This window comes from Adelges cooleyi, unplaced genomic scaffold (assembly GCF_023614345.1).
Source record: "Adelges cooleyi isolate 19-005CV unplaced genomic scaffold, UGA_ACOO_1.1 ACOO_flye_CR_arks_rails_tigmint_CR_PRNA_249, whole genome shotgun sequence".
Taxonomy (NCBI): domain Eukaryota; kingdom Metazoa; phylum Arthropoda; class Insecta; order Hemiptera; family Adelgidae; genus Adelges; species Adelges cooleyi.
This window is the reverse complement of record NW_026095914.1, coordinates 910,050-936,565: the sequence shown is the minus strand read 5'-3', so window position 1 is coordinate 936,565 and position 26,516 is coordinate 910,050. Positions and strand designations below refer to the sequence as shown.

The 26,516-nt window shown below is 27.4% G+C and overlaps 1 protein-coding gene and 1 long non-coding RNA gene across 3 annotated transcripts; both read right to left on the bottom strand.

Annotated features, from left to right (window-relative positions):
• Positions 1-5,749: 5,749 nt before the first annotated feature.
• On the bottom strand, positions 5,750-6,880 carry LOC126837460 (uncharacterized). Its single transcript, XR_007685523.1, has 4 exons — positions 6,815-6,880; positions 6,334-6,387; positions 6,189-6,218; positions 5,750-5,860 (listed from the first exon to the last, which is right to left on the bottom strand). It is a non-coding gene; the product is annotated as an uncharacterized LOC126837460 (long non-coding RNA).
• A 9,244-nt stretch (positions 6,881-16,124) lies between these two features.
• LOC126837447 (uncharacterized) lies at positions 16,125-19,151 on the bottom strand. Of its 2 annotated transcripts, XM_050571352.1 has the most exons (7): positions 18,978-19,151; positions 18,773-18,844; positions 18,459-18,485; positions 18,334-18,354; positions 17,380-17,410; positions 17,097-17,139; positions 16,125-16,454 (listed from the first exon to the last, which is right to left on the bottom strand). In XM_050571352.1, exons 1-6 carry the CDS (start codon positions 19,033-19,035, stop codon positions 17,112-17,114), a joined length of 237 nt encoding a protein of 78 aa, XP_050427309.1. In that variant the 5' UTR covers positions 19,036-19,151; the 3' UTR covers positions 16,125-16,454; positions 17,097-17,111. The 2 variants fall into 2 exon arrangements, with proteins under 2 accessions (XP_050427309.1, XP_050427307.1); XM_050571350.1 differs by lacking the exon at positions 17,097-17,139 and having other exon boundaries at positions 18,978-19,140.
• Between the last annotated feature and the right edge of the window lie 7,365 nt (positions 19,152-26,516).

Genomic DNA, 26,516 nt, shown 5'->3' with positions numbered 1-26,516 from the left:
ATAGTGGGTAGGGGATAGGGAAAGATATAGGAGATAAGAGATTTGTTGTACGTTCAACGTTCAAATTAGAACTAAATAATAAATTCAAAACAGTTTAAGGGCCCAATTTCTCTATGAATTGTTTTAAGCCAGATAATAAACACTACAATTTTAGCCAGAAACTTGATGTTTTAATATATTAGCGCTTGTTACTGCTTCTTAATATACTATATCATTATTTATAATCTCATTTATAATATTATTTATTATCTCGGTACTTCAACGAGACATGTAAATGCTCTTTCGTGGTTGCAGACTCGGCTGAAAAACTTTTTTAATGTTACTTTAGCCTTTGTGTGTGGTATTTTAGAAACAATAGACATATTTATTTAAGTTGAATGTTAATTAATATAAGTTAAATTTATTTTTTCATATTGTTTTTATACAATGTGATCTCAAATTTTCACAATATTTTTATTTTTTACCCCTACTCCCAACTTGAAAGTTTTTTTGATAGCAAATCTTAAAACTTAAACGGTAACGTATAAATTTTATTAACTTTTTAAATTGAGAATAATATACTAAACATTTTGACTGGTCGATGACCAGATTACAATATTTTTTTTTTTAAAGTTATAACAGTTTAAAAGTTAGGATGGGAGGGTAAGTGCGGTTGGGAAATGTGCGCAGATAAAAATAATCTTACACTCCACCTTTCCTCCTGTTCTAAGCTTAAACTTCATCACAAGTTGGGAGGGGTAAAAACAAAAAAATTGTGAAAAATTGAGATCACATTGTATAACAACAATATGAAAAAAAATATTTGAATTTCTTATTAAACCCTATGAGATATTGAGTGGTTCATGATAAAAGAATCACTCTGTATATGTCATGTAAAAAAATTACACTGGAAATTAGCCATATATTATAGCCCGTATGTATCTAAAAAAATATTAAATTAATATAAATTAAGCGTTTTTTAACTTAACAAGTTTAAGGACTGATGGTTTTGATGGATTAGTTGCATACATTTTTCTTAGTATGTATAAATTTATTATAATAACTCTGTTAACTTTCACCATGTATATACTATATATATATTATTTATGTACACTGAAAATAACATTAATTGTTATATCAAATGCATTAACTATAATCTTTTGGTAAATTAATTAACATTTTACTTAAATAAATGTGTCTATTGTTCTAAAATACCACACACAAAGGCTAAAGTAACAATAAAAATGTGCACCGTCAATAAACTCGAACGAAACACATAATACGTAGAACAAATACATTTTGTTCCATTAATAAATTATTAATAATGACAAGGAACAAATACATTTTATTTGTTCCGGAACGAATATCTCGAGGAACGAGTTCCGGGTATTTGTTCCGGAACAAATATATTGAGGAACGAGTTCCGGGTATTTGCTCCGGAACGATTGCAACAGGGAGTCATGAAGGAACATGTTAGGTTAGTTAGAACAAGGAAAGTTAGTATTTTCAAACCAAGCACAGTGTAAACCAGCAATGGTAGAAAGTATTAAATTGAGGTGCTGTGTTTACAAATAAGCATCAAAGCGTTTTTTTTTATAACATTAAACAGTGTGCACTATTCAAATATAAAAAATAAAATATTGCGAAACAACCTATGTCAAATTGCTAAGTTTCAAATCAAGTAAAATTATGTATTCTGATCTAATGACAAAAAAACATTGGTCGAGAACACTAGTCGAATTTACTGTCTAAAAATGTAATTTTCTTGGGATTTACATGTGTTTTAACTATTAACATAACGAACCAATCTAAACCTATTATTACTCAATGGTATTATGAAACTGCTTAGCCAAAATTCAACGGGGTTGTGGGAGTGTTGTCTGCGCCCAACATTTTATTTAGGACTGATTACTGCATACAAATAATATACAAGATTAATCAAATTGTTATGAAATTTTGCGTTATGAGGTTTATTGTTTAAAATAAGTTTTGAAATTCAGAATTTAGTAGGCTCGTAGAGCAGCCGTTGCTGACATAAGTTGTTTTTTTTTAATTTTATATTTTTTTTTTAAATAAATTAAATACAGTAGCTGCGAAACACGTCATTCAAATCATTAATTGAGAAATTTCTAATCGAAATTACGGTTTGAGGAGTTGCTATTGAAATAATATACATAGACAACAGCTAAACCTACCTTAACTGTTGTACATTTATTTTATATAAACATTTGTCAAGTGTCCATTAGTACTTATGTTTATAGGTTAGGTTAGGTTTATACATTATAACGCAAAATATTATTTCTATAGGTAATATAATTTAATTTTGTGCTAGCGTTGCATTTTTGTAAATTCACTTTATGTCCATTCACTTTGTTGTGTATAATATACTATATTAGTTTTCAAGCTTTGTTCGAGCTTGATTTATACTGCACTGTTTTTTTTTTTAAATAACACTAATTTTTTGGTAGTACATTTTTTCAGACCATCACAGTCTCCTAGACAGCGGCTTAAAAAAGGCATGTAAAAAAAAACAAACTTTATTGAGTAGTGCTACAATATTTTGATCATAATATAATATAGATATTTTCTAGTTTCTAGAATTTTGTTCTAAGTTTCTAAAAATGTTCAAAAAAGCCAAGTGAACTAAACACATGTTTATTACTTATTTCTGTTATTTTGAAAATAAACATGCCAATAATTCATTAATTTTGTAGGGGAAGTTTTCAGCTGTAAAAATATATAATATTTTATTGCGTCCCGTTGCATCTCCAACGCACAAAAATGTATGGCAGCCCAAATTTGGGCCTCTGGATAAAGAAATATGTAGACGGTGTTAGAAAATAAAAGCCATGCAAAATTTTTAATTTTTTGAGAAAATTGTACCTATACGTTTTAGTCTCATTCTATATGTATGTAATTTTGGTCTAAACTTACCTTTTTAGGGGGTGGGGGAAAGGGTTTATGAACTTTAACACTGTGGTTTCGGTTAGAACAATTTGTGATAATATGGACGTGTCCTCCAAATTTGTAGATAATATCCATAACAATCCACTAAAAAACACTAACCAACATAATAAATATACTTAAGTGTGATATTGATATTATGCAGAACGACAAGGTTAGATTGAATAAGGAAGATCTTATAACAGAGCTTAACTTGTGTACGACAGTAGATAACTGATATTCTACTACACATTTTAAATAAACATGGGAACCCAGAAATTCATAGACTTGATATTTGGCGGCATAGAAGTTAAAAATACGAACGGAGTACCGTTCCCAGTTTCTGACCTATTTTCTGTAAAATTTAAAGTTAGAACCGTGACTTAATCATTCGTGTAAAATTAATTCTATATATTGAATGTTCGACTTAAAACATTTTTTTTTGGGCAAAATATTGCAAACATTTTTATACTTTGGAAATCACTAAATATTAAGTTTTATCTCGCTCTTTGATAGGTCTTGTGTTGTATATAAAATAATGAAATAAAGTCTAGATTAATCCACTTGTATTTTATTAATTAAGTTACTAGACTATTAAAGCTTATACAGGGTGATTCTTTTATCATTAAACATTATGGAAAAAAAATTTAATTATCAATTAAACCCAGTGAGTCATTGACTGGTTCATGATAAAATAATCACCCTGTATCTAACACGAGTTTTGTACTTTAAATACGAATTTTATTTCGTTGCTAACCCAAAATAAACGAATGACGATGAATTTTTTATGTTGTGGCCAAACATTTTTTAGTAGTTTTTCAATATTTGGCTTTAATTGATTTATTGGCCCACATTCACTCGGTTAGTTATGTTGAATCAATTCTATGTACCACGGGGACGCTTTTCACAATTGCAACTAGATCTGGGACTAGGACTGGGACCCTTGAGTAAGAGGGGCACATAATGAATATAATGTAATGTACATAATATGTAGATACAAAAAAAAATCCGAGACGGGGTATGCTAAAGCTTTACAGTTGTCTCCATTATTATTATGTATTTGTAGGCAAGTCGATAAAATGGCAAAACATTCTACGAATTGTATTTTTTTGGGGGGTTTTCTATGTGCTCGCAATAATATTTCATATGTTGACAAATTTCACTAAACAGGCGTATTGTTCAAGGGCCAAGTACACAGTTGTTTTGATATACAGGGTGTTCCAGCATGAAAGGTAAGTAATAGGTGATTAGACATTTGGGACACCCCCAAATAAGACCCCCGTTTTTATTTTTTCGATAACTCAAAAATTGAAGGTTTCATCAGTTAAGTAAAAAAATAATGACCTAAAAAAACAAAATAATTTTCCCTGTTATTCAGTACAAAAAGCTCACCTTAAAAGAGGGGTCGAATCATTTTCAGTCTTTTTCAGCCCCCAACTCTTCTCTTATCACTTATCTTATCATTTTTTTCTTACCTCTAGACTCTAACCATTCATATGTTTTACCAATTATTTCTTATCTTTTATCTCTTATCATTTATTTCTGTTCTCTAATCATTTTTTGAGTTAGGGGCCGAAAGGGACTGAAAATGATGTGACCCCTCTTTCAAGGTTAGCTTTTTGCACTGAATAGCATGGAATATTTTTTTGTTTTTTGAGGTCATTATTTTTTTACTTAACTGACGAAATCTTTAATTTTTGAGTTATCGAAAAAATAAAAACGGGGGTCTTATTTGGGGGTGTCCCAAATGTCCAATCACCTATTACTTACCTTTCATGCTGGAACACCCTGTATATATTATATTCTTTTTAAATGGATTTTTAGGTAATATATATTATATTCTTTTTAAAAGTATTTTTCTACACCCATAAGATAAATATCAAGTTTGCAAAAAAAAACACGACTAAAGTACATAACACCTAGTGTATTTTTTTTTAGCTGCCGAAGAAGTATTATATTTTCAGGTATTTGTACACAAGTATTGTGTTTGAAAAAAACCAAACTTAATAGCGTTCGCATTTTGTTTTTCTTCTTTTTGCACATAACGTATCCCTGGTTATTGTAAAAATTCAAAGCAGTAGTGAAAACAAATAGTTGGAATGGACTAGATAATAAAATACATGTTTACTTATTCGGCGAACATTATTTTTATTGGTAGACAGGTATCTATGTAGTAGACATTATATCATTTAAGTGATAGGTAACAAAATATGTTATTTAGAATACGCATTGTTATTAGAGAAATCTTAAAGTCGAAACATAATTATGATAAACAAAGTTAAACGTTTTACAATATACACGTATTAGTGAGCATATGTATTTTTAAAAATGTGACACGGATCTTGGACACTGTAGTTTTGGTGGTAAATTTAACTATCGTTGGTTTCCAGCTATTAAAATATTGTGTCAAAAAATCGATTACTTATACATACATTGTAATTAAAATTAAGGGTTAAGCTACCTTTGTATATTATTTAGTATTCTCATAGTAGTCTCTCTAAGTAATCTAAGGCTTTACTTCTACTAGTACCCATTGTTTTATTCTCAAAATAATTGTGATTTAAAAATAACAAATGATTATGAAAAAAAAATTCCTACAAACACCCCTCCTAAAACATTGGAAAAACAACTCGAATATTTCTTTTTAACCTATATTGGTATAATAATTTTTAGTTGTTGATCTAACGTGGCCAACTTAATGTTATTCTCAACAATCTAAGGTATCTGTAGTATTTTATACACATTTAATAGCTCTATTGAAAATATTTTTAAAGCAGCTAGTAGCTATGTAAAGCTTGAAAACTGATATTATCATCCAACGTACAGTCATTCGAAAAACGAATAATAAAATTACATATTGTTCAATTTGAATTTTAATACAAAAATATTTTATATCAAAATGTCAAATACTTACTATCATCGCCTGGCGGTAGTGGATCTGAAACAAAAAAAAAATGAATCAAATACTTGTTTTTCCTATTTTATCGTTATTTTTTAAGTGCCTATATTGGTATAAGATCATTTTGGATAATTGATCTAAACCATTTAACTTTGTTAACTACCCATTATGGGTTTTAAACAATGTTTACACATTTTAAGCCTTTTGAAAATAATTTTAAATCTGCTGGTATTCTTGTAAAGGACAAAAACCGATATTATCATCCAACTTACAATCAGTTGAAAAATAAATAATAAAAATGTATATTTAATTTAATTTTTATAACTTATATAAGTTTTATCAATGTCTCAAAGTCTCGAAGACTTACTATTTGCGATCCAAAGGCTTCCTAGCAACCCTGAAACAGTAAAAAAAAAATTTAAACACTTGTTTTCCAATTTTATTTTTATTTTTCAGGTTTATTTTTCACTTCTATAATTTATATACGTTTTATCAAAGTCTTAAAGACTTACTCATTGCAGTGTCTACCGTTCGTCTTGTTACTGGTGGTCGTGGTGGTATAACATCTGAAACACCGAAAAAATAATTGAAATACTTATTTCTCTATTTCATTATTATTTTTTAAAAAATGTTTATCTACTTATACCTAACCTTCAGTTAGTTCTTAACTAATTGTATAATATTGCTAATATACATGGTGGAGTTATTCTTATATTCAATGGTTTAATACATTTATAGCATTTTATACACATTTTAAGCTTTATGGGAAATAATAAAAAAAAACTGCCTCTTGATTGCTGGCCGTCTGAAATATCGAAAAAAAAACCACTCATATAACCCATTTGTAACATTTCATACACATTTTAGGCTTTATCGAAAATAATTGTACAAACAGCTGAACTTACAGTCATTTGAAACCCGTTTAGTACAAATATATTCTCAATATCACTTTTATAGCGTATTATAAGTTATGTCAAAGCCTTAAAGACTTACCAATTGCGTTTTCCACCACTTGTTGTGCTGGTCGTGGTGGTTGTGATGGTTGTGGTGGTATAACACCTGAAACACCGAAAAAATAATTGAAATACTTGTTTCTCAGGAAGCGGGCTGAGATTTGTTTTTGTTTTTTTAATAAAGACAATTTTTTTTTTTAAATCTGAAAAAACTATTTTAGTTTTCTTATTGAAAAAAAAATATGGCTTGGTAAATTTTTATTTTTCGCACATTTTGGGAGTAAAATGTGAAAAAAAATGTTCTTTAAGAATAACATTTTATTTTTTTACTCCTAAAAATGAAAATCAAATTTACAAGACATATTTTATTTTATAAGAAAACAAATAAAAATAGAATAAAATCCGCATTCCCGTTATTAGACAAAAATGATTTAAGTTTCGGATTTTATGATAAAAATTTAAAACAGGTCGACTTCTATTATTTTTTTTTAATAACAAACATTGCTAAATTTGTCGTTTTCTACTTGCTAGCTAATTTGGGTTAACACTTGTCTACTAAAATATTATTATAAAGGTAGATGAAACCGTTTAAAACTGCTATTATACTTATCCTTTGTCAAACACAAAAGCCGATATTATCATCCAACTTGCCGTAATCGAAAAGCGTCATTGGAATCAAATCAGCGGCTAAAAAATAGAACAATTTAATGTGTGTACTTCCTTCAACACCTGAAACATGGAAAATAGATTTGTATAATATAAAATATTAATTAATAAATAAATACAGAATTTTAAATTGTTATGTACTTGTAGACACTGCCAGAATAATGAACAGTGCGGCTGTTGGAAACAAAATGATGCTATTAAACTTCATGTTTAAAAAAAAAACAATTAATCTTGAATAGTAACTTGCAAAAAAAATATTAAAACACCAAACGAAATATGAATTTTCGGATTCAGAGTAAAATTGTTTTGTTTAAAACAACTACAGTAATTATAATTCAACTTATTGAATATAACTTGCTCCACTTGCCAAAACAAACCGAAATATTTTTTATGTATTAAAACACTATCTGCTCTATTTGTCAGTAAAATAAGCAATAAATTGGTTATATATTTTAGCATGGCATATACCTGAAGAAAAGAGATATATCCCAAAATGTTTTAACATGGAAAAAAAATAAAAAACATTTCATTTTACCGCGGGTTTTTGACTATTTTCATAATATCTGCGATAAGTTTGCTTTATTTATACCTATTTATATATACCTACAGCAATCTCTTTTATTGTTGAATTTTTTTATTTTTTATTATAAGACTACTAATACAATGTTTATATTTTGTATTGGTTTATACTTAATCCTCTACAATTCTGAATTTTGACGCTGGTAGAAGGTGGTTGCCTTAATCGGGGTGGATTTCTCTGTAGTTGAAACGCCCTCGTTTGTCGTTTTTTTTAACCGGATTTGAGCACTTGGGGAATACTATTGAAATTTACATATAAAGAACGAAACAATACTATACAATGAATTTATTTTGAATCAAGAATAATTTTCCTTATGTCGTTGCTCGGATGGAGGAAACTACACAACGATGAACTGCAATCCCTTTTTCAGCGACCAAATATACTGAAAGAGATTAAAAAAAAAAAGACTGGTTTGGGCAGGACATATAATAATACAGATAGTTAAGTGCTGACTTATATTATATGAAATTTAATTTTAAGCAAAGCATATTTATTTTTAAAAATGGTGGGATTAATTAATATTTTTCCATAAAAGTGGCTGAAAGTTTTTCTTTGATTGTTTTTTTCCAAACCGTAGTTTTAGGAACTAAAATTTGACTTAAAGTAGAGGCAACCAAGTTATACTGTAGTAGTGTAAATCTATTACACGTAAAGTTGGTTTTTTATGTGTTCTAACAGAAAAATAATTTTCAGGGACAAAAAATATTGTGGAAACTTGAAAACCAAAACTTGCATAAAGTTATTAAAACTAATAGTACCCAGTATAGTAGTATCGACCTAAAAAAATAAGAACAAAAATAAGATGGTTTTTTAGTGAAATGTTTTTCGCATATAAAACATTTGTACAAATAGGAACAGTTACGACGACAACAACAGCAGAAAACACAAAAACAATTTCGTTTTTGAACAGAAAATGAATAGATTTTCAATTGAAACCTACGCATCGATAAAATATCTGTTTATATTTTATATTGCAAATTGAGAACAGTTTTTAAAAATACCGGCCATAATATACGGTTTTGATAATAAAAACTAAAACAAAAAAAATTATAAGGATTATGATGCATTGCAAAATGTTACAAAATATATGACATTATGTTATTTTGCAAATAACAGAGTACCTATTTAATACATTTTTTTCTATTAGCCCCATAAAACAATCAGGCTTCACTTTTAGATACTCACATCGAGCATTCTTCAAAATTAAGCTACTTTTTATTTACCGATATTATTTTCAATCAATTTTCAAAAAAATAAATAATTATGTTCACTCTTGACGTGGAGCTTTTATGGTGGGCCAAAATGTGAGTTAATTGAGGCTGTTGAATATTTTTTAATAATTATAATTTCAACTTCAATGTTACTTTAAAAAAATGTTTTACTTTTTTAAGTGGTTTTCTTATATCACAAAAAAAGGTTATGGTAAAAATTGATATTTTGAAGTAAAAATAATATATTGACAAATTTTGATTGGACGAGTATGTGGACCGATATCTGTGCAACGCAAAAGCATTGGGAACAGCATGCTTACTTATTAAACATTGAAGAAAATGCTCTTAAGTATATATTACAATAATAACGTTCTACAATGCATTCAAACACAAGCATCAAAACAAAATTTGTTACAAAAAAAAATAACTCGTATTTTCCGTTTTTTTACACTACCTCAATCCAAGCAGATAACAATTTACTTTCAATTAAAAACAATTTTGAAAAATTGACAATTCTTATTATGTTAAAACATAAAAGATGTATAATACAAACCAAGTTAACAAATCCTCTAATAAATGTATCTCTAGACTTTGTACGATGAATGTAAAAGACGTTTTAATAGAAATGTACAATAAAAATAAAGTATTTTATTTTATTTAAGTAAAAATATTTTGTTTCGTCATTTTTGACTCAACTAATACATTTTCTTGAGCATCTTGAATAAACATAAAATTCAAATAAAATCTAGCATCAGATAATATATGTATTATTAGTATCTGGTATGGAATGAAATGGGAATACAAATGTATACTGAAAGTGATAAAAACACTACAGCAAAATAGGCTTTCAAAGCGAATAAATGGTAAAGATATTAAAAATCTATAAGATCTAATAAAAAATGCGTATCGTCTGTACCATTTATCGTAATCAACTAGCGTATGATTAAATTATTTTTCAGATAAACGATGAATGTAGATTTAGTTACTCATAGCAACCTGGAAATTTAATCTGTAAAAGTGTAAATTAAAAATAGTACTACATTTCACCTTTCCGTCTGCCCTAAACTTGTAACTTTTATAACTTCAAAAATAGTTATCCGAAACGGGTGGTCGACCAGTCAAAATGTTTAGTACGTTATTCTCAATTTAAAAAACTAATAAAATATACACGTTACCATGAAAAATTCAAAAATTTCACTCAAAAGAAAACTAAGTCGGGACGGGAATGTATAGAAAAAAAATTTATGAAAAATTCAGATCACATTGTATAAAAACAGTATTAAAAAAAAAAACGTTTTAATTTCTTATTAAACCCTAATTGAGAGGCCTATGATAAAAAAAATCACCCTGTATATAATTGTGTACATTTTTATTCCTCTATTGGGAAATTGGGCTATTGGTTGAATTTTGGAACACAAATTATTCTATTCGGAAAACTTATTAGTTTCCTTGACATATGTTATGAAATGAAAAGTGTGTTTTCGGATGATCATACGAAAACGCGTTTAAATGGGGTTCAAATGAACAACAGGCTTTTGAAAAATAAAAAATAAATATAGTTTAAAAAAACTAAAAACACGCTTAAATAGTAAAAAAACTAAAAAGTAGAAAATAATTTTCAATATAGAAATCAATTAATATAAAAAATAAATAGTATTTTTGTGAAAAAAGCGTGGGGTGCTACATACATCTGTTCTTGAAAAGCGCCCAACGCTTTTTTCACAATAACACTATTTATTTTTTATATTAATTGATTTCTATACTGAAAATTTGTATTAATTGATTTCTATATTGAAAATTATTTTCTACTTTTTAGTTTTTTTACTATTTAAGCGTGTTTTTAGTTTTTTAAACTATATTTTTTTATTTTCCACTTTTTAGTTCGATGTGCTTTAAAATCGTGTTTATTTTAAACTATATTTATTTTCCACTTTTTTAGTTCGATGTGCTTTAAAATCGTGTTTTTTAATTCTAGTACATACGTGTCTCTATTACTTGAAAACTTCAGGTAAACAACAATGAATACACGCATGTACGTTCGGTTGCCTATCTCTTTTATTTAGTTACATAGTTACATACAAACATGCATACATACAAGTGAAGCTAATATAAGCGTGTTAAAAAAACATTCCAATAAGATAAAAAGATAAAAATCCAAATAACTACAAAGTTATCTAGTATAGGGCGTGTATAGAGTCTTGTGCTAATCATAATTTCTAGTAGCAATGAGTGTATGTTTCTTTAGCCAACTTAACAAAATTGGAATTCTAAGTTCTATTAGTTCTATTAATTTTACTTATAGAACAAAAATCGTACTTAAAAGGTAGTTAAAAGGTACTTTAAAAGTTTACCTCTTCAATAGGGTAATTTTTTGTACGCAGAACCGTTTACATATGTAAATTGTATTTAAGTCAATCCAATATCAATTGAGTTGGCCTGACAAGATATATTTCTTGATGATTAAAGTTTTATACTTTTGAAAAATTTAAATAATTGACCGGTCAACCACATTTCTATAGACACTAATTAAGGACAGGAAAAAAAGAGAGGGAATCAGAAATAGAACCAAACCGTTATTTCAGCCCTTAAATCATTAAATTTGAATTAATTCAAAATGAAAACGCTTTCTCCCTAAGTGGGATGGGATAAAACTCAATTTCAAATAAACAAACAATTATTTTTATAGTTCCATATTAACGGAATGCAGTTATTATATAAATTACAAAACATAATTATTTTCATCACTTCGAACTTCAATTTTGAGAAATCGTATTGGGCCAAAAATCCAAAAATTTAACCCTTTTTCAAAATCGAGAACATTTTGGTAGGAAATATTATAACAAGAATTATGCTTCAATAATAATGTCTTGATAATATAAAATTTAGTGTAAACATTTAATGTAAAACCAATACATGAATTAATTTTAGACTCCAGAAATATGTTTTACTTATACAATCTGAAGCCATTTAACTATTGCAATTCGAATTTTGCCGAGTTGTATTGCAATTAGGACATAACCATAAAAAAAACAAATAATAATATGATTAATAAATAATACTGGCGGATGGCTACTATTAAAAATGTATAGTGTATAGAAGATAAAAAAAATATGGTGCTCAGCATCATTTTTTTTTTTTATAAAAAAATTATATTAACTAAATAAACAATAATTATTATGAAAAAGAATATTTTAGTTTTTGGCCCCTACAAATTTCCAATTACCTGATGAATAATTTTACTATTTTATATATTAACTGTTTTTTTTTTTAATTAAAAATATTTTGAAAATATCATATGGATTTATCATTTTTTCTAGTAATTTTCTTGGGTTTTACATGTGTATAACATAACATGTGTTATTGGCCACTTTTCGGTTATTGGTTATTTTGTGGAATATAAAGCTATGAACCAATCTAAACCTATTATTACTCAATGGTTTTATGAAACTGCTAAGAAAACATTAAATGGGGTTGTGGGAGTGCACATTTTATTTAGGACTGCATAAAAATAATACACAAGATAAAAGATTAATCAAATTTTTATGAAATTACAGTTTATTGTTTAAAATAAGTTTTTAAATTCAGAATTTAGCAGGCTCGCGGTACATTTTTTCAGACCATCAGCAGCGGCTTAAAAAAAGGCATGTAAAAAAAAAAAAAAACTTTATTGAGTAGTGCTACAATATTTTGATCATAATGTAGTATAGATATTTTCTAGTTTCTAGAATTTTAGTTTTTTTTTATTTTAAATCCATTCAAACAATATTATGTCTTTATACACATCCCATGTGGCTATTCTCTACAAGACAACAGCCGAGTGCCATTACACAAAGCTGGCTATTGACATCAGCTAAATTATAACAAAACTAACTAACAAAACTTAATATTATGTAAATTGTGTTACGTAATGTAATAAAAACAAACCCTATGGTGAATCGTTTTTAGGATAATCACAGTGTAATTACACAGGCGGCAGAGGCGATGCCTGTACAACATCCTTGATTTTTTTCCAACAACAATATTTTACAGACAACCCTTAAATGTAAACACAATTACTACACAAGTGTTTTGGGGAAATCTAGAAATGAATTATTAAACTTGGATCGGATAAATTCTGAAATCATCCGTCAACGTTGTATCGATGAAGCGCACGACGTTTCTTTGAAATTTTGTGAAAATTCATTGTGTGTCACTGTCCTTAAAAAAAAATGCAATAGATATTTTATACATTATATAACAGTTTAATAGTTTACATGGAGGCTACAATGACATTTTAGCACTATTGAAAAAAAATGAATCGCACATATTCACGTTAATTGTCATCTACGTTACACGACAGCGTACACAAAGTGATTTCACATTTTTCCGCATCATAAATATAAGCCGTTTATACATTAGTTAACGACCATTTTACGCCTTGAGCGTACATCAATTTTTACGTCGATAAATATATTATTATTGTTTTATCGCGCAGGATTTTTGCAAAATTTAATTGCCGGCTCCCATCATAAACACCACACGCAAGACCACTAGACAACAAGACATAATATAGTGCCGCTAGTAATAATATCAATATAAACCATTGTGTAGAATAATTATATTATTGTAAGTAGTACTTTTGTTAACTCTCAGCGTGTGTCATCGATTCAAAATTTGGAAGACAAGACAAAATAAAAGAAAAAATAAACAATTTGAGTCGATCGAGACCAAAACAGACTTCAACTTCAGTAGTGTATATTTGTAGTGTATATATATCAGTAGTGTAATTCACTAATTATTATTATTATTACTAATATTATTCAACTAAAGTTGTATGCACTCACGGTTATCACAATAAAACTACTAACTGGCCAGCTGCCGCTTACAACCCTCTAACCGTGTACAAATCATAAACACCAACAACAATGGACACACACACAAATCTAAAATAAACAGGAACGGTCAAGGTTTACACGAACAATATTACAGCATAGGATGTACGTACAAAAATACACTGGAAATAAAAACTTTAGTTTGACAATCAACGAAACTAGTGGAACATCACCACATAAGGGTGATTATGTTATTAATGTATTTTGCCCTGTGGCCAAAATACAAAAATTGTTTAACGTACAAGGTGCAATATCGCTTATGGAAAAAAAAAACTCAAAATATAATATTTTAGCTTTAAATAATAACTTGAAAACACACCATAAAATAAAATCTTGTGTGTTGTGACTTGCCCATTAATACTGATTGTTATCAGCAAATCTGTGATAACAGTCCCCAGACGGCTGTAGCAGTGGTAACCACTGCGGTATCAGTGGTAACCACTGCGGCATTAGTTTAAATTTTACAAGTTACGAAAAGTTTACTTAAAATCGAGGATGACACGATTGACGTTTATGTGAGTTCAACTTTCAAGTCACGACTTCTACTAAAAAGGTACTTTTGCACATAGTTATTAAACATAGGTGAGTTGTATAAAATTGCATAGGTACCTACCGCAAAGATTGCTCTGAGGTATGTTTTGGAACAGATATACACATGACGTGTAATAAGAATCAGCTGCCATAAAAAAAAAAAAGAGTCGTCCAGAAGCCTGGTAATTACACAAAATACAATTTCTTACTACTATATGTTGTTTACTTTCTTTCGCTCATAACATTTAACCACAGACTACCTATATGAAAATCGTATAGTTATATAGTCTGTGATTTGACCTTTTCAAAAAAAAAAAAAATTACCTTTAATCTAGCTTCTAATATAGGTAATGATTTGGGAAATCAACAAAAATGTTCAATTTAATATTTGAAGTTTGAATTCTGATTTCAGTGTTAATGATAATAATTATTCATAAAATACCTATACCAATTACAAAAAAATCAAAGAACTTAAATCACAACAGAATCAGAAGGTTACCTTGTTGTTTTGTTATAATATTAAACTAAAATTAGTCTATAATATTGTTGTATATTCCTACACTCGAATTAAAGTCGATTTTATTCTGTTGAATTTTAAATAAACGTTTATACCATTTTTGATATGGTACATAATATTTTTTAATATTTACTTAACGTTGAAAATACAAATATTGAAGTCTCCAGTACAAAATGGAATGAATAGAAAAAACCAAACTGTTGATTACTTTTTATAGAGGGATATGGAAGACAAATTTGAAAACCCACATCAAGGTAAACACATACTAATGTTATACTAAATATACTCAGTGGCGTATTTACAACTGTTTTTGGTGGAGGAAATAGCCAAAAAAAAAAAAAAATGAGTAAAACAGTGAACTAAAAAGTACCTAACTAATATATAAGTTAACCAATAAATTGTAGCACATTTTATTTAAAATGTCAATTACTTTGAAAACAACCAACAATTTTAAATAATGTTAAACATCTTTAATTTTCGACTAAAAAGAAAAGCGTGGGCCCTATATTCATCAAAGTCCCTCATAAATGTATCAAAAAATGTTTTATACTGTAAGTTTTTTTGTTATTTAAATTTGGTTTAATATTATTGCGTGACACATACATTTCAATACATTTCATAATACTTAACTCAATGAATTTGGACTTTAATTTTTATCAACTGAAAACGCTAGAAAGTAATTTTTTTCAAATCGATATTCAGACGTTGGATCTATGCATATATGTATACATGTACCAAAAATTAAAATATATTACCAAACAAAATGTGTAAATGTGAAAAATGTTCCCGTTATTGATAGATATGTTTCGTACAGAGTCCTACCTAATTTATAACAATATACTTGCTTGTAATTCAAACGAGTAGGTACACTTATTATTTCATCAATTTTTAGTATTTAAATTGAAATATAATATATTGTACCTACTGATATTATTACAAGATATTGTATGTTTTTACTTAAACGATTCAATATGAGATAATGCATTGTTTTATTAAAGCAATATTAATTGGGATATTAAACAAATTTTATGATCTCTGATAATAGTAGTTTGGTAATAATTGTGGTTTATCAATTTGTATTACATTTATACAACATTAATGAATAATAGTTAAATACGTATAGAATATTAAAGTGCATATAATAATGTAGAATAGATAGTGTAAGATAGCATTACTAGTTTATAGGGGGAAAAGATGCGAATAATTCGTCATTTGTAACAGTATCGTGTATTAGAAATGAATCTATAGTCGAAAACGTTCCATTTTGATTGACTCTTTTTTTGAATTCCTCGTAACTCGGGTGACTGAAACACGTGTGATAAAAATGTTTAGTTATATTTTCTTTAATATTCTAATAGTTTTTTTTTCACCGTCATAAATTAAATATACTCAGTCATACGTGTGTTTTACAAAGCAATAATGAATATTATTGTTAGTTTCTAATAATTTAATGTTGTCATTCTGTTTTTGTAGTTATACTCGTAAACGATCGAAAGCACTTATAAACGCTATAAAGGCTGCAAAATGTGTACAGGGCGTCCCACAAATATTTGACAAATAAAATAACTAAAAGATTTTCTTTTTTTTAAATCAATTTATACTCATTAGCGCTGTAAACATCACACATTGTATTGTATTTAACTTACACTGTTTTTATTTTATTTTTTGGTTACTTTTATTTTTTTTTTAGTTTTAAATTGCCATTTTATATAGAATAATTTGCTGAAAATATTTTCCAAAACTGTTTTTCGACCATTCTAAATTCTCGGCAAATGGTTTCAAACGGGTAAAATGCAATAAAATTGCCATCTTAAATTAAAAAAAAAATAATAATAATAATAGTTTAAATTAGTTGTCAGTTAGTAAGCGTCATAAAAAAAAACGTGGGTTTTACAGCGCAAATAAAACTAAATTAATTTTAAAAAAAAAATCTTAAAAATACTCACTAGCTCAAATGTTATTTAATTTGTTAAACCGTTGTGGGTAATCCTATTTAAACAATGGTTTTTTGTTTTTTTAATATCCTTTATTTTTAAAAAATATTTGGCTCAACAATTAGACAGTGATAATAAGTAAATTGTAAATGTACGGTTATATTTCAACAAAGTAAGTAGCAATAAAAAAAGAGAATAATTTATACTTAGGTACTACCAATGATCTCTGTTGCGTACAATGTTATACACTAGTATTGCCTATTTTAATGGACTATTAAAAAAAAAAAGTACTTACTCAGTTGACATTTTTTTAACCAGTACGCCCTCTACAAGCAACAAGAAAATATTATATGTCGACTATAATGTTTGTAATTAACTATATCGATTGTATACTACTAATATGAATAATACACCGATGTTATAAAAGTTAATATATTTTTTTACATATTATGTATTGGGTGCAGTAAGTTGGACGTTTTACCAAATTAATATTCAAGCTACACAGATTGTCACTCGTTGTTAAATTGTTTACATTGTTGTTAAATTCAAAAATCCAATAAGTTTATCACATTTGGGTGGTCAACTTATCGTGAACCACTCAATATCTTACTGGGTTTAATTAATAATTGAATGGTTTTTTCCACAATGTTTTTATACAAGGTGATCTCATATTCTCACATTTTTACTTAGTTTTTTCGATAGCAACGTTTGAAACTTGAATGGTGACATTTCGTTAAATTGTTAATTGAAAATAATGTACTAAACACAGGTTGACTGGTCGATAACCAGTTTTGGATAATCAGTTTTTTTAAAGTTATAAGAATTCAAAAAGTTAGGACGGGGAAGTGCGGTTGGGAAATAATACTACACTCCACCTTTCCTCCTGTCCTGCACTTGAAACTTCATTAACTTCAAAAATAGTTATCCAAAACAGGTTATCGATCAAGCCACATTTTCGGTACATTATTCTCTATTTAAAAAGTCAATGAAACGTATGCGTTACCATTTGAGTTTAAAAAAAACTAAGTTAATAGAGGAGGGGTAAAAACAAAAAAAAACAAAAATAGTGAACATTTGAGATCACATTGCAAAAAAAAAAAACACTACCTATGTATAGAAAAAATGTAATTTCTTATTAAACCCAATGAGATGTTGAGTGGTTCACGATACATGTCGATCACCTTGTATAGTATGTATCCGAAAGGATAAAATATAAAGTCTTGTAAAATATGAAAAGAAAAAAACATACCACCAAGCCACGTATTATCTCCTGTCAAAAAAAAAAACCAATAAGCTGTTAATACAACAACTATGTATTTACAAAATTAAATACAAAGCTTGTTTATTAATATTAAGATAACAATTATTGTATACCATCATACAGCACACAGTTCGGCCGTACTAGAAAAAAAAAATAATAATAACAAAATAAGTTTAACGTCAGTGTATAATACAATTTGAACTGCAATTATTATTTAGCAACAATTTTTTCAAAAACTCAATTTCGAAAATATTCCATTTAAGATGTAGTTTAGTTTTTGTAAAAATAGTATACATCATATAAAAAAAAGCAGTTGTATAACCTAATATTATACATTAAAAAAAAGCAGTTCTATAATCTATATAATTTTTTAAATATATTTTTAGTTGCGTTATACGCAATAGTTAATTTGTTGTAAAATATTTACGATCAGATGTGAAAAAAACAGCAATGTCCCATTTCTCTAAATTAACGTGACTCTGTTCACAATCACTGGTACCTGCAAAATGAATCGCATAACACGTCATCGGTTTAAACGAAAGTCTTACCCCTTAAGTCGATACATACATGTGTAGTACATGTTAACTCGTGTATTATAAAAAAATAAAAATTGTATAAATAATGCGTAGTACCATAAAATGCCGATAGCAGTACACTTGAAACGAAAATTACTTGCACGGATATCATCATAATATAATATATCTGATTTGTACACAGAAGACTTGAGTGTTCAATGCCCAAACGATAAAAGGTCTATGGCGACTTGGACTAATGTCGATAACATTAGTTAAGTAGAAACGTCTAACTTATGTACATAAAAAAAACTTACAAAAAAAAAAACCCCGTGTCTCAAAACCGATGACTCGAGTTTGTTTGGGTGTTTATAATGTTTGTTCTTAAATCGTATTGAACACTGCTAAATTATTAAAAAAAAAAAATCAATTTATTTTTTAATTTAAATATGGTACGCTATTACATTTAAAAAAAACGGCGTTAGAGCCGCATGAGTTTACAATTTAAATGTAACACAGCTAACATTTAAAAACAGCTGTATAATTACTATTTGTACAAGTGTGTTTACATTTTTTTTTGTGCGTTTACTTCTACATAAGATTTATGACATACGCCGAGTGTAGATAATATATGACATTACACTATTTCATTAAACAAATTAAAATTAAAATTTTCAAAATTTCTACATGTAGTTTTCTGAAAAGTTCGACTGGTCAATTAAAACTTTTATTACTTAAAACATTACTGGAAATTTGGTTAACGTGCAAAAAAAAAAAATCATACTCCACCTCCTTCGTTAAAATGTTTTAAACTTAGTAATTTGATTGGTTATTTTTTTTTTTAAACAATTATCGATCAGTTAAAATGATTGGTGAATTACTTTTGATTAAAGACTTATGTATAATATATATATATATGCTGCAACTGATGTTCACATCGAATAGAATATAGATCAGAATAATTGAAAAAAAAAAAACATAATTTTGTAGTCTTTTTTTTTCTCCAGGCAATTTATGGTCTCGTAGCCAAAGTTGTCGTCGTTTTTTCTTAATTAGTTTTAAATTACAATAATTTGCAAAGTGATTTTTTCCTTGGATTTATTAACTTACACATTGAATTATACAGCATTTCAACCATTTTTTTTTTTTTAAACAAGTTAATAAATTAGCGAAAAAAAAAAAGATTCAAATAGTTTTATTTATGTTGTTATTTACTGTTGTTATTAAGAAATATTTAATAAATTCTCAGAAAGTTAAATAAACGTTGTTTCATAAACCATGGCTAGGGTCAAAGTTAGGATAAATTATTGAAACATTAAAAAAAAAAAAGTGCTACTATTCATTGGTAAATTGTTCTTGTAGTAAAATTGGTTTTTTATTTTTAGTTTTTTAAGAAAAGCACGTCTTTAAAAAAACCATTTTTTTAATTTATTTATTTTATTTTAAACTTTTTATTCCTATTGAAGGTACATAATAATTAGTGAATAAATTACTAAAAAAGCATAACGATCAATACATATTGAACGATGCCATTACACTATTATTGGATCATAATAATATAATAATAATTATACTACAAGTATTTTCTAATAACAACGCTTAAACGCAGTATTTTTAGTATAGGCATGTTTAAATGGCGTTTCTACGTTTAGATATCTGTTTTTTACAGTTTATAATATATATATGCCAATATAACTTAAAACTTGTATAGTCTATACTCCTTCGGTTAGCCCAATCAAAAATATGGTATATTTTTACTCGACTCTTCGATTGAATAATAAATTAATTCACAGATAATAATTAATTACCTACATTAATGCTTAAATGGAGACACTTATTTGACACTAAGTCTTATTGTTTATAATAATAATGCATTTACAAAATTGTGTAAATTGATTTTTTTGTTCTTAATAAAAAAAAGTGTGACTAGAGATTTTTGAAATTTAAATAAAATCGTTATGTATGTAAAAGAAAAAAAAAACAAAAACTCACAGTATATATTATGTAGGTAGTAAGTACCTGAAATAACATTTTTTTTTATTTGAAAATATTCTACTGAAAATGTTGATTCGCCAATTAACCTGATTCACTCCGAATCAAAGCTGAAAAATACTTCAAATATTTCACGGTTACATTTTTTATTGTTTTTTTTTTTTTTTGCGGACTGGTATTATTTTAACAAAAAGCCTTGGCCCAGCGGACCTAACACCTCTGAATTAACACAGAACAATAAAATCACAGGTTGATAAATCATTTGTCAAATCAAACGTTAAGGCAAAAACCCGCCTCTCCTTGCTCTAAAATTATGTAGATCATCCTCATAAAAAAATATCTAAAAAATACAAACCGAGCTTCTTCAATTTAACAATTGGTAAAAAAAAATGTGAAGCCCTTTTCTTATAAATAAATTACCCACACAAAACTATAAAACACGTGTACTTAAGATATATAATATAAAGTATCATTTATAAGCATAACAAATGTATGTATTTAAACGTTTTTTTGTGTTCATTATATTTAGAATATTACCATATAATCTCCTATAAGTGGTAAAGTAGAATGTCCTAAAATTTTAGAGACTATCAATGAATGTTCAACCATTTGTTTTTCGTTCAGCAAATGTGTTTTATTCACCAACCCTCCCTTAAAATTATGGACTTACCACTCAATCAATTATTGATAACATAATACATAAATCAATAACATTTAAAATCGTATTACATTTTTTCACTATGTACAATTATTAATTAATAAATAACCAAAGCATTAACTATTTATGTCACATACATTATAGCAACTTAGAAAGTAATATAAGTAAATTTAAAACTGTTTTGTTTTTGGTATTGTGTTTAAGATAGATAAATCAAACAAATACACCACTACTCTTGATGGAATTTTGAACCATTTGGGGATCCCATAATTGAATTAAATTTTAATTGAAAAATCTTCCCAATGAGGCAACGCAAATGTTAAAACAGAAAAAAAAAATATTATATTAGGTATCTTTATGTACACATTTTGCAATATGTAAGAAACTGAAAAAAAAACCATAAAACGCATACAAAATCTTAAAAAATATAACGTTTAAATGCAATATTAGTGTCCAGTTATTTTGAAGCTATACTCGAATATTTATTTTTTTTAATTTTTACAAACAGTTATATGTATTATGTATACAGTATAAAATGTTTTGGCTACATTTAGGTACATTTCAATTTATTTCGATACCTTTAAAATAAACATTCTTTATGCAATATAATAAATTAAACAAAATGTATACATAAACAAAATAAAATTTTATATTTTATATTATGCAAGTGTAAAATGTTAAATGTTCAGTAATCTTGTTTTTTTGTGACTAAATTTTGTTAGTTGTTATTTTATTTTTTTAATTTCTAATCCGGTTAAAAAAAGTTATAAATGTTTTTCTACTTAAAAAATTTTTAATTTTTTTTTAAACGTTCTTTTTGTTACATCATAAACCGTGGACGTAGTATCGGAACATTTTAAACTTTTATTTCATATCGTTGTGAAATAACGCATAAAACATTTTAAAACCCTACTTATACTTTTTAATAATATATTAACAATAATATAATATACCTTGTAGTAATCAGTGTGTATTAATATGAATAATAATACCGTGCATCAGGAAATCACAGCTTACTTTTTTATTATATACTAGAGCTTCGCTCTACAAGTTAGACGGTTAATAAATATCAAGTAGTCCGGTGTTGCTTACTTGGGTTGCTACCACTTTTACCAATTTTTATGAACTACCAATGTCCAGTTCCTTATCAGCGGCCGGAATTCGTATTGAAAACTGACAAGGACGGCAGGTCTCCGAGTGTTTTGGCATTCGCTCGCTTGGCGCCGTCGCTTCGCTCCGCCAACTAAAAATATCCTAGGTTTGTAGCCTACACAGTCTATGAGGAGGTAACAGGTTTAAAATTGAGTTTAAATTAAAATTTTAAAAAGTCAAAGAGGCTTGATAAGAAGCTGGCCATTGGGAAAAAGTGTACAATGGAAATTGTCTTTGGTAAAAGTCGTTATATTATAGACCACGTCATCAATATAGGCCGGTGTCATCCCGCTTAATTTTATGAGTTGAAAACAGATAAAAATGTCTAGAGGACAGTCAGCTAAATGTCCGTTAAGGTTTACTCTGTTAGGTTAGGCTACTTTGTGAAACAAAATTTGTTTAAACGTAGTATGTTATATTATGTCTGTACACAGCAGTTCCGAGGGGGGTGCCCGGCCACGGTGTCGAGTCAGCTAAGCTACGTTTTTAAGTATACCGTTATAATTCATCGTACCTTTATCTAGTAATCATAGTTCATACTTAGTTTCGAAAAAGTGTTTTGCAAGCTAAGTACCGGTTAACTGTAGTGCAAGTCTAGCTATCTGTCAGATCAGAAACGTCCTACTACTAAAGCGAGTGTGCTACTTGCTTAAAGGACAATTTTTTTTTTTTTTTTAATTTGAATTGTTTGAGGTGTCGTTTACTTCACGGGCTTGGTAATAGCTATGGTTAAAAATAGAAAGAAATGTTTAGAGGTCAGTCTGTATACGTCTGATATGGTGTTCCTATGTGCAACAAAACTTTTTCAAACGTATACGTTATATGTCTAGATATTGGTTGAATTAAAATCCTTATTTGTTCAGAAATCACCGTCTATGCCATTATTCGGTAATGACGTACTGTACGTTTAGAATGTAACCAACAGCACAATGCATTGAATATGTATATTAAAGGTCTGGTGGTTTAACAGAAGTTCATAAGTGTTTAAGAATTCAAGAGTAAATCACATGAATGAAATGTCTAGAGTTTATATTAAAACTTAAAAGGGAAAGAAGTGAAGAGTGATAAATACATTATTTTGATTTTTGACAGAGCTATTTGGCAGAGCTCATAAAAACGTCCAAAGAGAGGTTAAATGAAATGTCTCGATGCAAATCTTTTAGTTTTTGGATCTGGACCTTTAATGCTAAAGGTACTTTGTTGATACTTAAGGTCTGACGTTTGTTGGTTATTAGAAGTTTAAAAGTGTGGAAGAATGATATGTTTGTGTGACGGTTACTTGGGAACTCAAGAGTACAAAACACGAATGAAATGTCTGAAATAATTTGTAGCAAATATTTTTGATTATTCGAGTGTCCGGCGGTGATTATAAAAACGGTCAGAGTACAAAATGATAATAATAATAATAATAATAATATTCAGTGCATAAAATACCTAAATTATTTGATACTTGTCCAGACATATTTTATACATAATAGATAAATTGATATATACATTAATACTTTTTTAAGTAAACCATGAAAGGTATAAATCCATATGTTGATATATTTTTAGATGGCTAACCAACAATTCATCCTACTAAATGATAATAATCAAACATTTTTAAAATAATTTTATTTTTCATTATGTAGTATCAATTTAAAAAAAATATAGCAAAATCTATAGATTTACTATACTTTTTTAGGGTGGAGCGAATACTTATATTATACTTCTATAAATAATAAAATAGTAAATTAAATGTCGATTTTCAATATAAATTTTAACCCTTTGAAGCACAGCATTTTTATCTCCGATTTTCTCTGAACATGATTATGAAGGTGGTAATAAATATATACCACTGCGCGAGAGTAGGCTATTTTTTGAAAAAGTGGTATATTACTTATACCACCATGCTTCAAAATGTTAAAATGCAATAAAATGATTTGAAATTAATATTTTATTTTTATGTTTTAATTATGCCCTATGTCTGAAATCACACCACAAAAAAAAAACCAAAATAGTCAATATTAATAAGTATCTAATTTAGTTCAAGCTATATCAACAGCAGCTCAAAAAAAAAAATATATATATATATACATACATATAATATAAAAAATTAACATTAAATAGTTAGTAAAAATAAATGTTCAGACAATTTTTTTGATTTTTCATTACTACTCACAAAAACGGTCTAAGAACACAAAATGTTGAACGCTACAATAATCTAAAGACAACTGTTTTAAGAATTTAAAAAGATGATATAGGGACTTTTGCCGATGCTTTTAAAAAACATACCTATAATTTTTTTACAATAAGACTGTGTAAAAATGCATTTATTCGTTGGTTAAATAAGTATTATAAAGCCAGGGAGTAAAAACTGGAATGATTACAATAGCATAAGATGTTGCTATGTATAATGTGATTAAAATAAATTAGATCATGTAATATAGTTATTTCTTGTTAGAGCGGAATGAACACATAGATATTTTATGTCAATAATGTATATAAATTTTAAGCACACAAAAGTAGCCCCAGGTGTATAAAAACTAAAAATCGATTGTTTTTAGATCTGAACAATTTTTATTCAGTGCATCAAATATACTATTATTATTATTTAAAAAAATATTTTTCATTATATATATATATATATATTATTATTATTTTAACAACAATAAACTTTTTTTTAATTAATCCATGTATTATGTTATTTTTAGATAGGTAAATAAATGTTTTTCTACTAAATAATTTACAATAATACTTCCTAAAAAAAAAATTATCTGGAAAGTGAAATCAGATACATGATTTAAAAAAATAAAGTTATATGTTTGTCAATTTCAAAGAATACAAACTATATTTTCAACTTTAATGACAATTATTAGATTTTTCTTAGCTTGAATTGTTGAATTTCCACATAGCTTACCTACAATGTATGAATTTTCCAAAGTTAAAATATTAAAACCACAAATTAAGTAAAAAAACAATTTTAAAAACCCCAAACGGTTAGTGATAGTACTCGATAGTGATCATACATATTTATATAGGTAAATCATGCTACTAAATGAAATAATTAAAATATATTCAAATAATGCCAATTTAACGTGAAATAATATATATCATTAAAAAAGAATATATAAAAAAAACTAAAAAATTTTTTATTCTATGTAGTGATCATAATTGTACAGCTTTAACAAAAAAATTTGAAATAATTAATGTCTTAATTATTTGTACATCAGTATCGTATGTGTGTGCACGTTAAGAAACTAAAGCGTTAAGAGAAGTCGGTTAAGACACTGTATAATGAAAAAAAAACTGTCAATTTAAATTAGGGTTGAGTATAGAGATTAGATAGGCACTAATTATTAAAAAATACTTCATAAATAACAAAAAATCAACTTCTACGGCGTAAGTTTTCTGTTGGCCGCAGGCAAATTAATCGGTGACGGCATAGGATAACAGTCTGTAACCGATGGTAACAATAATAACTACTTATTGTATTAATTAAAGACAGAGTAGATAGAAGTAGCAATCAATCTTCTAAACGGACACGCGTCGGTTATGATTTCACTATAGTATTGGCCTAAAACAAATAATTTACATATATATATATATATATAATAAGTCAGTAAGTTATTTAATTGAAAATAAATAGTAGATATATATGTCAACAAATTTTTCAACAAAAAATATGAAATGTATCGTTATCACCACGCACGGCGGTTTGAAAAAGATAAGAATTTTGTACATCTAATTAATTTGATAATTTGGTTTAAGCAAAATGTAATATACTACCATACTATATATTTTATTATATATATTCTAAATCTAAAAAACGTACCGACGCATATTAATAGGTAATGTTTGCACACCGTGAGCGAATT